Raw genomic sequence first — 13336 nt, forward strand, 5'->3', positions numbered from 1 at the left:
GGGTTAGAGTTAGGGGAAGGGTTAGCTAAAAGGGTTAAGGTTAGAGTTAGGGGAAGGGTTAGCTAAAAGGGTTAGATTTAGGGGAAGGGTTAGCTAAAGGGTTAAGGTTAGAGTTAGGGGAAGGGATAGCTAAAAGGGTTAGGGTTAGAGTTAGGGGAAGGGTTAGCTAAAAGGGTTAGGGTTAGAGTTATGGGAAGGGTTAGCTAAAAGGGTTAAGGTTAGAGTTAGGGGAAGGGTTAGCCTAAAGTGTTAGGGTTAGAGTTAGGGGAAGGGTTAGCTAAAAGGGTTACGGTTAGAGTTAGGGGAAAGGTTAGCTAAAAGGGTTAAGGTTAGAGTTATGGGAAGGGTTAGCTAAAAGGGTTAGGGTTAGAGTTATGGGAAGGGTTAGCTAAAAGGGTTAAGGTTAGAGTTAGGGGAAGGGTTAGCTAAAAGGGTTAGGGTTAGAGTTAGGGGAAGGGTTAGCTAAAAGGGTTACGGTTAGAGTTAGGGGAAAGGTTAGCTAAAAGGGTTAGGGTTAGAGTTAGGGGAAAGGTTATCTAAAAGGGTTAGGGGTAGAGTTAGGGGAAGGGTTAGCTAAAAGGGTTAAGGTTAGAGTTAGGGGAAGGGTTAGCTAAAAGAGTTAAGGTTAGAGTTATGGGAAGGGTTAGCTAAAAGGGTTAAGGTTAGAGTTAGGGGAAGGCTGCAATTACACATGAAAACATGAAATGATCCTGGGAATCAATAGAACATCACTCAGAGATGCACAAAAACGATATAACATTCAAAATGGGTGAATCTTTCCTTTACAAACCATCAAATCTGTGCGCTAACTTGGACAAATAAAATACTACAACATTGTAAATTCATAAGCAGGAGTAAGAATTATATAGAAAAGGGTGTTTTTCAATAGGAGAAGTTTATCTTGGGAAGTGACAGATGCTCTCTCCTGTGTGAGCACTAGTTCTCAAAAAGAGAGATGATTGCTCATGGTTATATTGGGCTACATTTTTAGACTTCAAAGACAACGTTGGTAGTTTATTAACCTTAAAATAGCTGGTTTCTAGTAGGCTACAGCGTTAATGAAGGGCTGTTTCTCTGAACCTCAGGCAGTAGGCTGAAACAAGCTTGTTTCTCTGAACCTCAGGCAGTAGGCTGAAACAAGCTTGTTTCTCTGAACCTCAGGCAGTAGGCTGAAACAAGCTTGTTTCTCTGAACCTCAGGCAGTAGGCTGAAACTAGCTTGTTTCTCTGAACCTCAGGCAGTAGGCTGAAACAAGCTTGTTTCTCTGAACCTCAGGCAGTAGGCTGAAACAAGCTTGTTTCTCTGAACCTCAAGCAGTAGGCTGAAACAAGCTTGTTTCTCTGAACCTCAGGCAGGAAACAACTTCTGTGACATCACACTAGTAAGTCTTCATTGACAGGGATGTGACATCACACTAGTAGGTCTTTATTGACAGGGATGTGACATCACACTAGTAAGTCTTCATTGACAGGGATGTGACATCACACTAGTAGGTCTTTATTGACAGGGATGTGACATCACACTAGTACGTCTTCATTGACAGGGATGTGACATCACAACAGACATGCACAGGACGTTCCCTCACGATGAAAGTGGTGTGACTGAAAAAGTTTGGGAAACACTGATCTAGCTGATGATTAAAACAACTACAGATGAGTAACCCCATGCTTCAGCCTGTCTATTCATAGCCACAGATGGGCTACAGGTGATCATGCTGAATAACAGATGGGCTATGGGTTACAGGTGATCATGCTGAATAACAGATGGGCTATGGGTTACAGGTGATCATAAAGGCCTGACTGCTGCAGAGATGGTTGTCCTTCTGGAAGGTTCTCCCATCTCCCAGAGGAACTCTAGAGCTCTGTCAGAGTTACCATCGGGTTCTTGGTCACCTCCCTGACCAAGGCCCTTCTCCCCCGATTGCTCAGTTTGGCCGGGCGGCCAGCTCTAGGAAGAGTCTTGAGGTTCCAAACTTCTTCCATTTAAGAATGATGGAGGCCACTGTGTTCTTGGGGACCTTCGATGCTGCATAAATGTTTTGGTACCCTTCCCCAGATCTGTGCCTCGACACATTCCTGTCTCGGAGCTCTACGGACAATTCCTTCGACCTCATGGCTTGGTTTTTGCTCTGACATGCACTGTCAACTGTGGGACCTTATATAGACAGGTGTGTGCCTTTCCAAATCATGTCTAATCAATTGAATTTACCACAGGTGGACTCCAATCAAGTTGTAGAAACATCTCAAGGATGATCAATGGAAACAGGATGCACCTGAGCTCAATTTCGAGTCTCATAGTAAAGGGTCTGAATACTTATGTAAATAAGGTATTTCTGGGTTTTTTTGGGGGGGGAGCATGCCAAGCGTAGTGAAGGGTACACAAATAGACGGGTTATGAAAACTTAAATTCAGTTAAAGCAGGGGTTTTCAGGGGTTATGGCACGTACATTGAGTTAAATTTAAATGTAGTTAAAGCAGGGGTTTGGTGGTGGCTTTCTGAACTATTAGAGTTAGACCAACAGTTTAAAGTAATACAGAAATTGTTGGTATTTCAGTTGAGTTTCGGATATATTGACCAAATTATCAGGAAAGTTCTGGACATATTTCCCATTCAAAATGCACCAGAAACAGCTATTTCACAGCTATTTCTTTTAAAAGAACCCCCCAATATGCAACACAAAGTTATGCCCTTGCTTGTAAGAAGTCAAAACAGAAAGCAGTAACTTAATTTGCCACCTGCTACAGAATCACACAGTGTTCAGAGACTGCAATAATAATCAGGGTCCTCTGTCCTTCACTATCAACAGATATGAGTTTAATCCATAACATTCAGCTTCTAGTCTAGTGACCATCAACCCAAGTGTCACAAACAGAACAGTGGAAATAAACCAGATTGTCACAAACAGAACAGTGGAAATCATGTGTTTCACAGAAAGGAAAATATATAAATATGCTAAACATTGTGTGAATCTCTAAACTGATTATGAACTTTATTCATCTTAAATATTCACATTACACAGTCAATTCAGGAAGTGAACTTCAATTCCAATTCAATTTAAAGAACGATACAGAGAGATAGAGAAAAAGAGAGGGAGGGGTCTGACTGGACGGATCCTTAAATAGGAGAGTTGGGAGAGGTAGAACTCAACTCACAGGCAGGACAGAGAGAGAGAGAGAGAGAGAGAGAGACCCAGTGAAGACCTTTGAAGATCTCTGGAGAAGTGAAGCTACTACTGAAGATTTCAGAAGGTGAGATTTCAACATCTGTTCATCTAATACTGTACCTGAATGCATCCCAAATGGCACCCTTTTCCCTTTGTAGTGCACTACTTTTGACAAGGGCCCATAGGGAATATGTGTCCCTGGTCATATGTAGCTCTGGTCAAAAGTAGTGCACTACTTAGGGAAAAGGGTGCTATTTGGAAACTCGGTCCTGTGGACCCCAATGGGTGCACGTGTTGGACCGAGTTTGGGAAACGCTGTGCTAAGGAATTCAAGTCTGCTGCCAAAACGCAGGTCTCATGTCTTCAACCAAGTACAGTAGATTATCTTAGCACACAGGAATATGTACGCTCCGCTTGGGGTCCCCAGGACCGAGTTTAGAAAACGCTACCTTAGCAGTTGCATACGTTATATACATAGCATAGGGTTTCCCTGACCTCCCAAGTACCCCCAGCCGCTCCACTGATTTGATATATTCCAGTACAAGCACAGCTGATTCAGCTAATCACCAAGCCGTTCATTAGTTGAATCTGCTCTGATGTGAAAGTACTGGAACACATCTGATAAGTGGAATGGCTGGAGGTCCACTTGGAAAAAAGGGTTCCAAAAGGGTTCTTCAGCTGTCCCCATATGAGAACCCTTTAGGTTCCAGGTAGAACCCTTTTGGTTCCAGGTAGAACCCTTTAGGTTCCAGGTAGAACCCTTTAGGTTCCAGGTAGAACCCTTGGTTCCAGAGAACCTGGTTCCAGGAAGCCGTGAACCCTTTAGGTTCCAGATTTAGGCCAGGGAGAACCCTTTAGGTTCCAGGTAGAACCCTTTTGGTTCCAGGTAGAACCCTTTAGGTTCCAGGTAGAACCCTTTAGGTTCCAGGTAGAACCCTTTAGGTTCCAGGTAGAACCCTTTAGGTTCCAGGTAGAACCCTTTAGGTTCCAGGTAGAACCCTTTTGGTTCCAGGTAGAACCCTTTTGGTTCCAGGTAGAACCCTTTCGGGTGCCATGTAGAACCGTCTGTGGAAAGGGTTCTACATCGAACCCAAAAGGTTTCTTCCTGGAATGAAAAAGTGTATACCTGGAGCCAAAAAGGGTTCTTCAAGTGGTTCTCCAACAGGGACAGTCGAAGAACACCCTTTAGGTTCTAGATATCACCTTTTTTTCTAACAGTGTACTCAACTACAGGTTAGAGGAACACTGCACTCCCCTAATCTCTGAAGTACTCACTGAATTGGTCTTGACGGCTTCTCTCTTTGACTGTCTTGTTGTCTTGTTGTCTTGTTGTCTGTCCGTAATCTCTCTCTCTCTCTGTCTCTCTCTCTGTCTCTGTCTCTCTCTCTCTTTCTCTCTCTCTCTCTCTCTCTCTCTCTCTCTCTCTCTCTCTCTCTCTCTCTCTCTCTCTCTCTCTCTCTCTCTCTCTCTCTCTCTCTCTCTCTCTCTCTCTCTCTCTCTCTCTCTCTCTCTCTCTCTCTCTCTCTCTGTCTCTCTCTCTCTCTCTCTCTCTCTCTCTCTCTGTCTCTCTGTCTCTCTCTCTCAGGAGACTATCACCATGGCGATGCTGACCACTCTTCTGCTTCTCAGCGCTCTCTTTGCTCTGGGAGATGCAAGGGGTAGCAGAGGTATTCTGATCAAAGGTTTTAGTGACCTTAACACAACACCTAGTGACCTAGGTCACTGGACCCAGGTTCCTGGTTGGGGCTCCCCCTGTATTCACTAAAATATAATTCTATACAGGTCTGTTGTGGTTTCATAGCTCTGAAACTGATCTAGGGCTCTATTCAATCCGCATCGTTCAGCTTTACAGAGTGATTGAAATGTAAAGGCAATGTTCCCTCTTTAGCAGAGACTGCATTCACGGTTAACGCTGCAATCTGAAATTACTTTTAATTTTCTATCACGTAATCTGTAACGCTTCAGCTTTACAGATTGAATCGAGACCCAAGTCTTTAAAAAAAGCATGTCTCAATCTTCCCTCTGTCCTTGTCTCTCTTTTGTTGTAGGGGATCGGCATGATCGGGGTAAACGCTGTGACTCGGAGGAACACGTTTCTCCTCCGAAAGGTCAGCATCATCATTCTGACTCGGAGGAACACATTTCTCCTCCGAAAGGTCAGCATCATCATTCTGACTCGGAGGAACACATTTCTCCTCCCAAGGATCAGCATCATCATTCTTCCTCGGAGGAACACATTTCTCCTCCGAAGCATCGGCATCATTATTCTTCCTCGGAGGAACACATTTCTCCTCCCAAGGATCAGCATCATCATTCTTCCTCGGAGGAACACATTTCTCCTCCGAAAGGTGAGAAACATATTATGGAGAACCTGATATGCAAACTGCCAACCGATAAAACTTTCAGTTTATGTGATAAAACAAGCAAGCAAAGTGTAGAGAATCATTGTAACATCTTAACCACTGTGAAATATATTTTCCATAACCAAAAACATTGTATTTTCAGCTGTTTGAAGCTGTCATACAAAACCGAAAGTAAAAGACAAAAAAACGAAATTTAAGAATAGAAGCATAGAAATAGCGCACATAGAACAGATATACTGCTTCTTAGACTTGACTTCAATGAGAATGATAGATCCATAACTCACATTTCTATGTGAATTTAGTCAGGTCGCCCAAAAAGTTACATATTGCAGATATAATGGACTCAAAGTGAATCGGTCATTTTTCAACAACAGGTGGTTAGCCATGGGGTTTTGTTAAGTAACATCACAGTTGGAACGCACTTTTGACCAATCAGATTGTCTGGTGGGAACTAACCATTTCATAATGTTATTTAATGTGATCTCTCCCCCCTACAGGGTGTCATCGCAGAGTCTGCCCACATGGCTGGCCCAGTTATAAGACACACTGCTATCACTACGTCCCCCTCGTGACCACATGGCCAGAGGCAGAGGTACCTGGACGTTTGCTGTAGATAATTGAGATCAGCTGTGTGGGTGATTTTAAGTATTGATGGTTTAATGAGAGATCATCCGCTTATTTAAGGATTTTGGACACTGGCCAGCCGGGCTGGTAGACCGCAATTTCTACTAGCCAGGGTCCAAAATGTGCTATGTGATAATGGAAAAGACAATAATTGACCTGCATCTTGGGCTAGTTGGAAACATTTTCTACAAGCCTGGTCTGAAAAGCACTAGACTTGGGCTAGCTGGGATGCTATCTCCATCCCTGTCTGGTGGCCATACATTGTTGCAGTTGACTCTGTAGGTTTAGTCTGTGTTCAACAGGGTTGAGAAACTATAACATGATGTGCTAGTCCTTCTGTTTACCCTTACATTCTACCTCTGTTTAATTCTCTCTCTCTCCTCTCTTTCTCTGTCTCTCTCTCTCTCTCTCTCTCTCTCTCTCTCTCCTCTCTCTGTCTCTCTCTCTCTCTCTGTCTCTCTCTCTCTGTCTCTCTCTCCCTCTCCTCTCTCCCCGTCTCTCTCTCTCTCTCTGTCTGTCTCTCGCCGTCTCTCTCTCGCTCTCTCTGTCTCTCTCTCTCTCTGTCTCTCTCTCTCTCTCTCTCTCTCTCTCTCTCTCTCTCTCTCTCTCTCTCTCTCTCTCTCTCTCTCTCTCTCTCTCTCTCCAGAGGAAATGTTTGCTCTTGGGAGGTAATCTGGCATCAGTGCACAGCCTTCCCCAGTATCGTTTTCTTCAGTCTGTCATCAAGAAGAGTACCAAGAAAGCGCAGCGCACCTGGATTGGAGCCAACGATGCCATCAAGGTCTGTTCAACCCTCATGAAACATATAGGATGCATTGATTCTTGATGAATTCCATCTATAAAGGACTAGTGGTGCCTCAACCCTCATATCAGTTTGTTTTCTGATATTACAAACACTGTATAGCTTCAAGCCATGGTTAAATCATGTTGATCTCATAGATGGTCAGTCCTGGCATCCATAGCTCTGTCTAGGAATCTGAGAGTGGTTACATTTCTCCAGGCCCATCCCTCAGCTATTTACCCAAACAGTGGTGGGTTGCCAATTAGTTATTTTCCAATTCCCAGATTGCCCCTTTAAAGACAGTAATTACAGTGTAAATATATAGTGTTTACTGTGTGCTGGTGATGCATCCTCCTATGTGCTCTGTAGGAGGGTCTTTGGCTGTGGAGTGACGGGTCCAGGTTTAACTACCAGAACTGGGCCCCGGGGCAACCCTCTAATTCCAACCATGGTGTTGTGAAGGACAACACGAACGGCCGGGAGCATTGCATGGAGATGAACTACGGAGGTACAATGCTGTCACCAGAGTATTCTCCCTCTCATTATACATCAAACATTTGGATAGTTGTAAAATGCATCTTAAAGGGAATTTGTTCCTTTATTAGCTACATATTTATAAAACCAACATAGATACAATACCTACCTTTTTGTGTTTCTCTCTTTCCCAGCATCCCACCGCCAGAATGATGTCCCCTGCTGGTTTAAACTTCCCTTTGTGTGTTCCAGAAAGCGGTGATGGCTACATTTTAGGAGAGAATACATTGGAGAGGCTCTCAGCATATGAGATTGTTTTAAATAAAGACACAGTCTGCAATATTACCTTTTGTTCAGTGGTCATTTATATAAAACACCAGCTGGAGATAATTATGAAACTCTGTAGTGTGAAGGTCCAAATAACATACTTGGTGAATGAAATGTTCAACAGTTGCTTCTCACTTTGTAATACCTTTGACTTGTTGTCAACATGTTCTACATTTTCATAGTCAAACCAGATACGACCAATTCTACACTAACACATTTGATGTAAATCACCACCACCATCATCAACATCATCATCATCATCACCATCATGATCATCATTACCATCGTCATCATCACCACCATCATGATTATCATTACCATCATCATCATCACCATCATCATCATCACATGCGGTGTTGCCTACCCTTAGTCTTATCCTGAGCGACTTAAAAGGGGTTGTGTGTGTAGTTGTATTAGTAGTATGGGGATATGTGTGTAGTTGTATTAGTAGTATAGGGCTGTGTGTGTAGTTGTATTAGTAGTATAGGGCTGTGTGTGTAGTTGTATTAGTATTATGGGGCTGAGTGTGTAGTTGTATTAGTAGTATAGGGATGTGTGTGTAGTTGTATTAGTAGTATAGGGCTGTTTGTGTAGTTGTATTAGTAGTATAGGGCTGTGTGTGTAGTTGTATTAGTAGTATAGGGCTGTGTGTGTAGTTGTGTGTGTAGTTGTATTAGTAGTATGGTGCTTGTGTGTAGTTGTGTTAGTAGTATAGGGCTGTGTGTGTAGTTGTGTTAGTAGTATGGGGCTGTGTGTGTAGTTGTGTTAGTAGTATGGGACTGTGTGTGTAGTTGTATTTGTACTATAGGGCTGTGTGTGTAGTTGTATTAGTTCTATGGTGCTGTGTGTGTAGTTGTGTTAGTAGTATATGGATGTGTGTGTAGTTGTGTTAGTAGTATAGGGCTGTGTGTGTAGTTGTGTTAGTAGTATAGGATTGTTTGTGTAGTTGTATTAAAAATATAGGGATGTGTGTGTAGTTGTGTTAGTAGTATAGGGCTGTGTGTGTAGTTGTGTTAGTAGTATGGGGCTGTGTGTGTAGTTGTGTTAGTAGTATGGGACTGTGTGTGTAGTTGTATTTGTACTATAGGGCTGTGTGTGTAGTTGTATTAGTTCTATGGTGCTGTGTGTGTAGTTTTGTTAGTAGTATAGGGCTGTGTGTGTAGTTGTGTTAGTAGTATAGGGCTGTGTGTGTATTTGTGTTAGTAGTATGGGGCTGTGCGTGTAGTTGTGTTAGTAATATAGGGCTGTGTGTGTAGTTGTGTTAGTAGTATAGGGCTGTGTGTGTAGTTGTGTTAGTAATATAGGGCTGTGTGTGTAGTTGTGTTAGTAGTATAGGGCTGTGTGTGTAGTTGTGTTAGTAGTATGGGGCTGGGTGTGTAGTTGTATTAGTATTATAGCATTGTGTGTGTAGTTTTATTAGTAGTATAGGGTTGTGTAGTTGTATTAGTAGTATAGGGCTGTGTGTGTAGTTGTATTAGTAGTGTAGGGCTGTGTAGTTGTATTAGTATTATAGCATTGTGTGTGTAGTTTTATTAGTAGTATAGGGTTTTGTAGTTGTATTAGTAGTATAGGGCTGTGTGTGTAGTTGTATTAGTGGTATAGGGTTGTGTGTGTAGTTGTATTAGTAGTATAGGGCTGTGTGTGTAGTTGTATTAGTAGTATGGGGCAGTGTGTGTAGTTGTGTTAGTAGTATGGGGCTGTGTGTAGCTGTATTAGTAGTATAGGGCTGTGTGTGTAGTTGTATTAGTAGTATAGGGTTGTGTGTAGTTGTATTAGTAGTATGGGGCTTTGTGTGTAGTTGTATTAGTAGTATAGGGTTGTGTGTGTAGTTGTATTAGTAGTGTAGGGACGTGTAGTTGTATTAGTGGTATGGGGCTTTATGTGTAGTTGTATTAGTAGTGTGGGGCTGTGTGTGTAGTTGTATTAGTAGTATGGGGCAGTGTGTGTAGTTGTGTTAGTAGTATGGCACAGTGTGTGTAGTTATATTAGTATTATAGCATTGTGTGTGAAGTTTTATTAGTAGTATAGGGTTGTGTAGTTGTATTAGTAGTATGGGGCTGTGTGTGTAGTTGTATTAGTAGTATAGGGCTGTGTGTGTAGTTGTATTAGTAGTATGGGAATTTTTGTGTAGTTGTATTAGTAGTATGGGGCTCTGTTTGTAGTTATATTAGTAGTATAGGGCTCTGTGTGTAGTTGTATTAGTAGTATGGGGCTGAGTGTGTAGTTGTATTAGTAGAATAGGGTTGTGTGTGTAGTTGTATTAGTAGTATGGTGCTGTGTGTGTAGTTGTGTTAGAAGTACGGGGGCTGTGTGTGTAGTTGTATTAGTAGTATGGGGCTTTGTGTGTAGTTGTATTAGTAGTATAGGGTTGTGTGTGTAGTTGTATTAGTAGTGTAGGGACGTGTAGTTGTATTAGTGGTATGGGGCTTTATGTGTAGTTGTATTAGTAGTGTGGGGCTGTGTGTGTAGTTGTATTAGTAGTATGGGGCAGTGTGTGTAGTTGTGTTAGTAGTATGGCACAGTGTGTGTAGTTATATTAGTAGTATAGGGCTGTGTGTGTAGTTGTATTAGTAGTATAGGGCTGTGTGTGTAGTTGTATTAGTATTATGGGGCTGAGTGTGTAGTTGTATTAGTAGTATAGGGATGTGTGTGTAGTTGTATTAGTAGTATAGGGCTGTTTGTGTAGTTGTATTAGTAGTATAGGGCTGTGTGTGTAGTTGTATTAGTAGTATAGGGCTGTGTGTGTAGTTGTGTGTGTAGTTGTATTAGTAGTATGGTGCTGTGTGTGTAGTTGTGTTAGTAGTATAGGGCTGTGTGTGTAGTTGTGTTAGTAGTATGGGGCTGTGTGTGTAGTTGTGTTAGTAGTATGGGACTGTGTGTGTAGTTGTATTTGTACTATAGGGCTGTGTGTGTAGTTGTATTAGTTCTATGGTGCTGTGTGTGTAGTTGTGTTAGTAGTATATGGATGTGTGTGTAGTTGTGTTAGTAGTATAGGGCTGTGTGTGTAGTTGTGTTAGTAGTATAGGATTGTTTGTGTAGTTGTATTAAAAATATAGGGATGTGTGTGTAGTTGTGTTAGTAGTATAGGGCTGTGTGTGTAGTTGTGTTAGTAGTATGGGGCTGTGTGTGTAGTTGTGTTAGTAGTATGGGACTGTGTGTGTAGTTGTATTTGTACTATAGGGCTGTGTGTGTAGTTGTATTAGTTCTATGGTGCTGTGTGTGTAGTTTTGTTAGTAGTATAGGGCTGTGTGTGTAGTTGTGTTAGTAGTATAGGGCTGTGTGTGTATTTGTGTTAGTAGTATGGGGCTGTGCGTGTAGTTGTGTTAGTAATATAGGGCTGTGTGTGTAGTTGTGTTAGTAGTATAGGGCTGTGTGTGTAGTTGTGTTAGTAATATAGGGCTGTGTGTGTAGTTGTGTTAGTAGTATAGGGCTGTGTGTGTAGTTGTGTTAGTAGTATGGGGCTGGGTGTGTAGTTGTATTAGTATTATAGCATTGTGTGTGTAGTTTTATTAGTAGTATAGGGTTGTGTAGTTGTATTAGTAGTATAGGGCTGTGTGTGTAGTTGTATTAGTAGTGTAGGGCTGTGTAGTTGTATTAGTATTATAGCATTGTGTGTGTAGTTTTATTAGTAGTATAGGGTTTTGTAGTTGTATTAGTAGTATAGGGCTGTGTGTGTAGTTGTATTAGTGGTATAGGGTTGTGTGTGTAGTTGTATTAGTAGTATAGGGCTGTGTGTGTAGTTGTATTAGTAGTATGGGGCAGTGTGTGTAGTTGTGTTAGTAGTATGGGGCTGTGTGTAGCTGTATTAGTAGTATAGGGCTGTGTGTGTAGTTGTATTAGTAGTATAGGGTTGTGTGTAGTTGTATTAGTAGTATGGGGGCTTTGTGTGTAGTTGTATTAGTAGTATAGGGTTGTGTGTGTAGTTGTATTAGTAGTGTAGGGATGTGTAGTTGTATTAGTGGTATGGGGCTTTATGTGTAGTTGTATTAGTAGTGTGGGGCTGTGTGTGTAGTTGTATTAGTAGTATGGGGCAGTGTGTGTAGTTGTGTTAGTAGTATGGCACAGTGTGTGTAGTTATATTAGTATTATAGCATTGTGTGTGAAGTTTTATTAGTAGTATAGGGTTGTGTAGTTGTATTAGTAGTATGGGGCTGTGTGTGTAGTTGTATTAGTAGTATAGGGCTGTGTGTGTAGTTGTATTAGTAGTATGGGAATTTTGTGTAGTTGTATTAGTAGTATGGGGGCTCTGTTTGTAGTTATATTAGTAGTATAGGGCTCTGTGTGTAGTTGTATTAGTAGTATGGGGCTGAGTGTGTAGTTGTATTAGTAGAATAGGGTTGTGTGTGTAGTTGTATTAGTAGTATGGTGCTGTGTGTGTAGTTGTGTTAGAAGTACGGGGCTGTGTGTGTGTAGTTGTATTAGTAGTATGGGGCTTTGTGTGTAGTTGTATTAGTAGTATAGGGTTGTGTGTGTAGTTGTATTAGTAGTGTAGGGACGTGTAGTTGTATTAGTGGTATGGGGCTTTATGTGTAGTTGTATTAGTAGTGTGGGGCTGTGTGTGTAGTTGTATTAGTAGTATGGGGCAGTGTGTGTAGTTGTGTTAGTAGTATGGCACAGTGTGTGTAGTTATATTAGTAGTATAGGGCTCTGTGTGTAGTTGTATTAGTAGTATGGGGCTGAGTGTGTAGTTGTATTAGTAGAATAGGGTTGTGTGTGTAGTTGTATTAGTAGTATGGTGCTGTGTGTGTAGTTGTGTTAGAAGTACGGGGCTGTGTGTGTAGTTGTATTAGTAGTATGGGGCTGTGTGTGTAGTTGTATTAGTAGTATAGGGCTGTGTGTGTAGTTGTATTAGTAGTATGGGGTTTTGTGTGCAGTAGTATTAGTATTAAGGGGCTGTGTGTGTAGTTGTATTAGTGGTATAGGGCTGTGTGTGTAGTTGTATTAGTGGTATAGGGCTCTGTGTGTAGTTGTGTTAGTAGTATGGGGCTGTGTGTGTAGTTGTATTAGTAGTATGGGGCTGTGTGTGTAGTTGTATTAGTAGTATAGGGTTGTGTGTGTAGTTGTATTAGTAGTGTAGGGCTGTGTAGTTGTATTAGTATTATAGCATTGTGTGTGTAGTTTTATTAGTAGTATAGGGTTTTGTAGTTGTATTAGTAGTATAGGGCTGTGTGTGTAGTTGTATTAGTGGTATAGGGTTGTGTGTGTAGTTGTATTAGTAGTATAGGGCTGTGTGTGTAGTTGTATTAGTAGTATGGGGCAGTGTGTGTAGTTGTGTTAGTAGTATGGGGCTGTGTGTTAGCTGTATTAGTAGTATAGGGCTGTGTGTGTAGTTGTATTAGTAGTATAGGGTTGTGTGTAGTTGTATTAGTAGTATGGGGCTTTGTGTGTAGTTGTATTAGTAGTATAGGGTTGTGTGTGTAGTTGTATTAGTAGTGTAGGGATGTGTAGTTGTATTAGTGGTATGGGGCTTTATGTGTAGTTGTATTAGTAGTGTGGGGCTGTGTGTGTAGTTGTATTAGTAGTATGGGGCAGTGTGTGTAGTTGTGTTAGTAGTATGGCACAGTGTGTGTAGTTATATTAGTATTATAGCATTGTGTGTGAAGT

At 41.6% G+C, this 13336-nt stretch overlaps 1 protein-coding gene across 1 annotated transcript; it reads left to right on the plus strand.

The window, feature by feature from the left end:
* The first annotated feature begins 4760 nt into the window (after positions 1-4760).
* On the plus strand, positions 4761-7694 carry LOC121559758 (ladderlectin-like). The gene is made up of 6 exons (XM_041872852.1): positions 4761-4830; positions 5212-5271; positions 6024-6118; positions 6797-6931; positions 7301-7439; positions 7600-7694. The coding sequence occupies exons 1-6, from the start codon at positions 4761-4763 to the stop codon at positions 7665-7667; spliced, it is 567 nt and encodes a 188-aa protein (XP_041728786.1). The 3' UTR covers positions 7668-7694.
* The last annotated feature ends 5642 nt before the right edge of the window (positions 7695-13336 follow it).

Source organism: Coregonus clupeaformis, unplaced genomic scaffold, assembly GCF_020615455.1.
Source record: "Coregonus clupeaformis isolate EN_2021a unplaced genomic scaffold, ASM2061545v1 scaf0833, whole genome shotgun sequence".
Taxonomy (NCBI): domain Eukaryota; kingdom Metazoa; phylum Chordata; class Actinopteri; order Salmoniformes; family Salmonidae; genus Coregonus; species Coregonus clupeaformis.

What these genes read in the sequence shown, in the direction of transcription:
- LOC121559758 (XM_041872852.1), top strand. Translation starts at nt 4,761, where the DNA reads ATGGCGATGCTGACCACTCTTCTGCTTCTCAGCGCTCTCTTTGCTCTG. An exon ending in AGATGCAAGGGGTAGCAGAG is followed by an intron (nt 4,831 to 5,211) that starts GTATTCTGATCA and finishes CTTTTGTTGTAG; the next exon opens with GGGATCGGCATGATCGGGGT. An exon ending in ACACGTTTCTCCTCCGAAAG is followed by an intron (nt 5,272 to 6,023) that starts GTCAGCATCATC and finishes TCCCCCCTACAG; the next exon opens with GGTGTCATCGCAGAGTCTGC.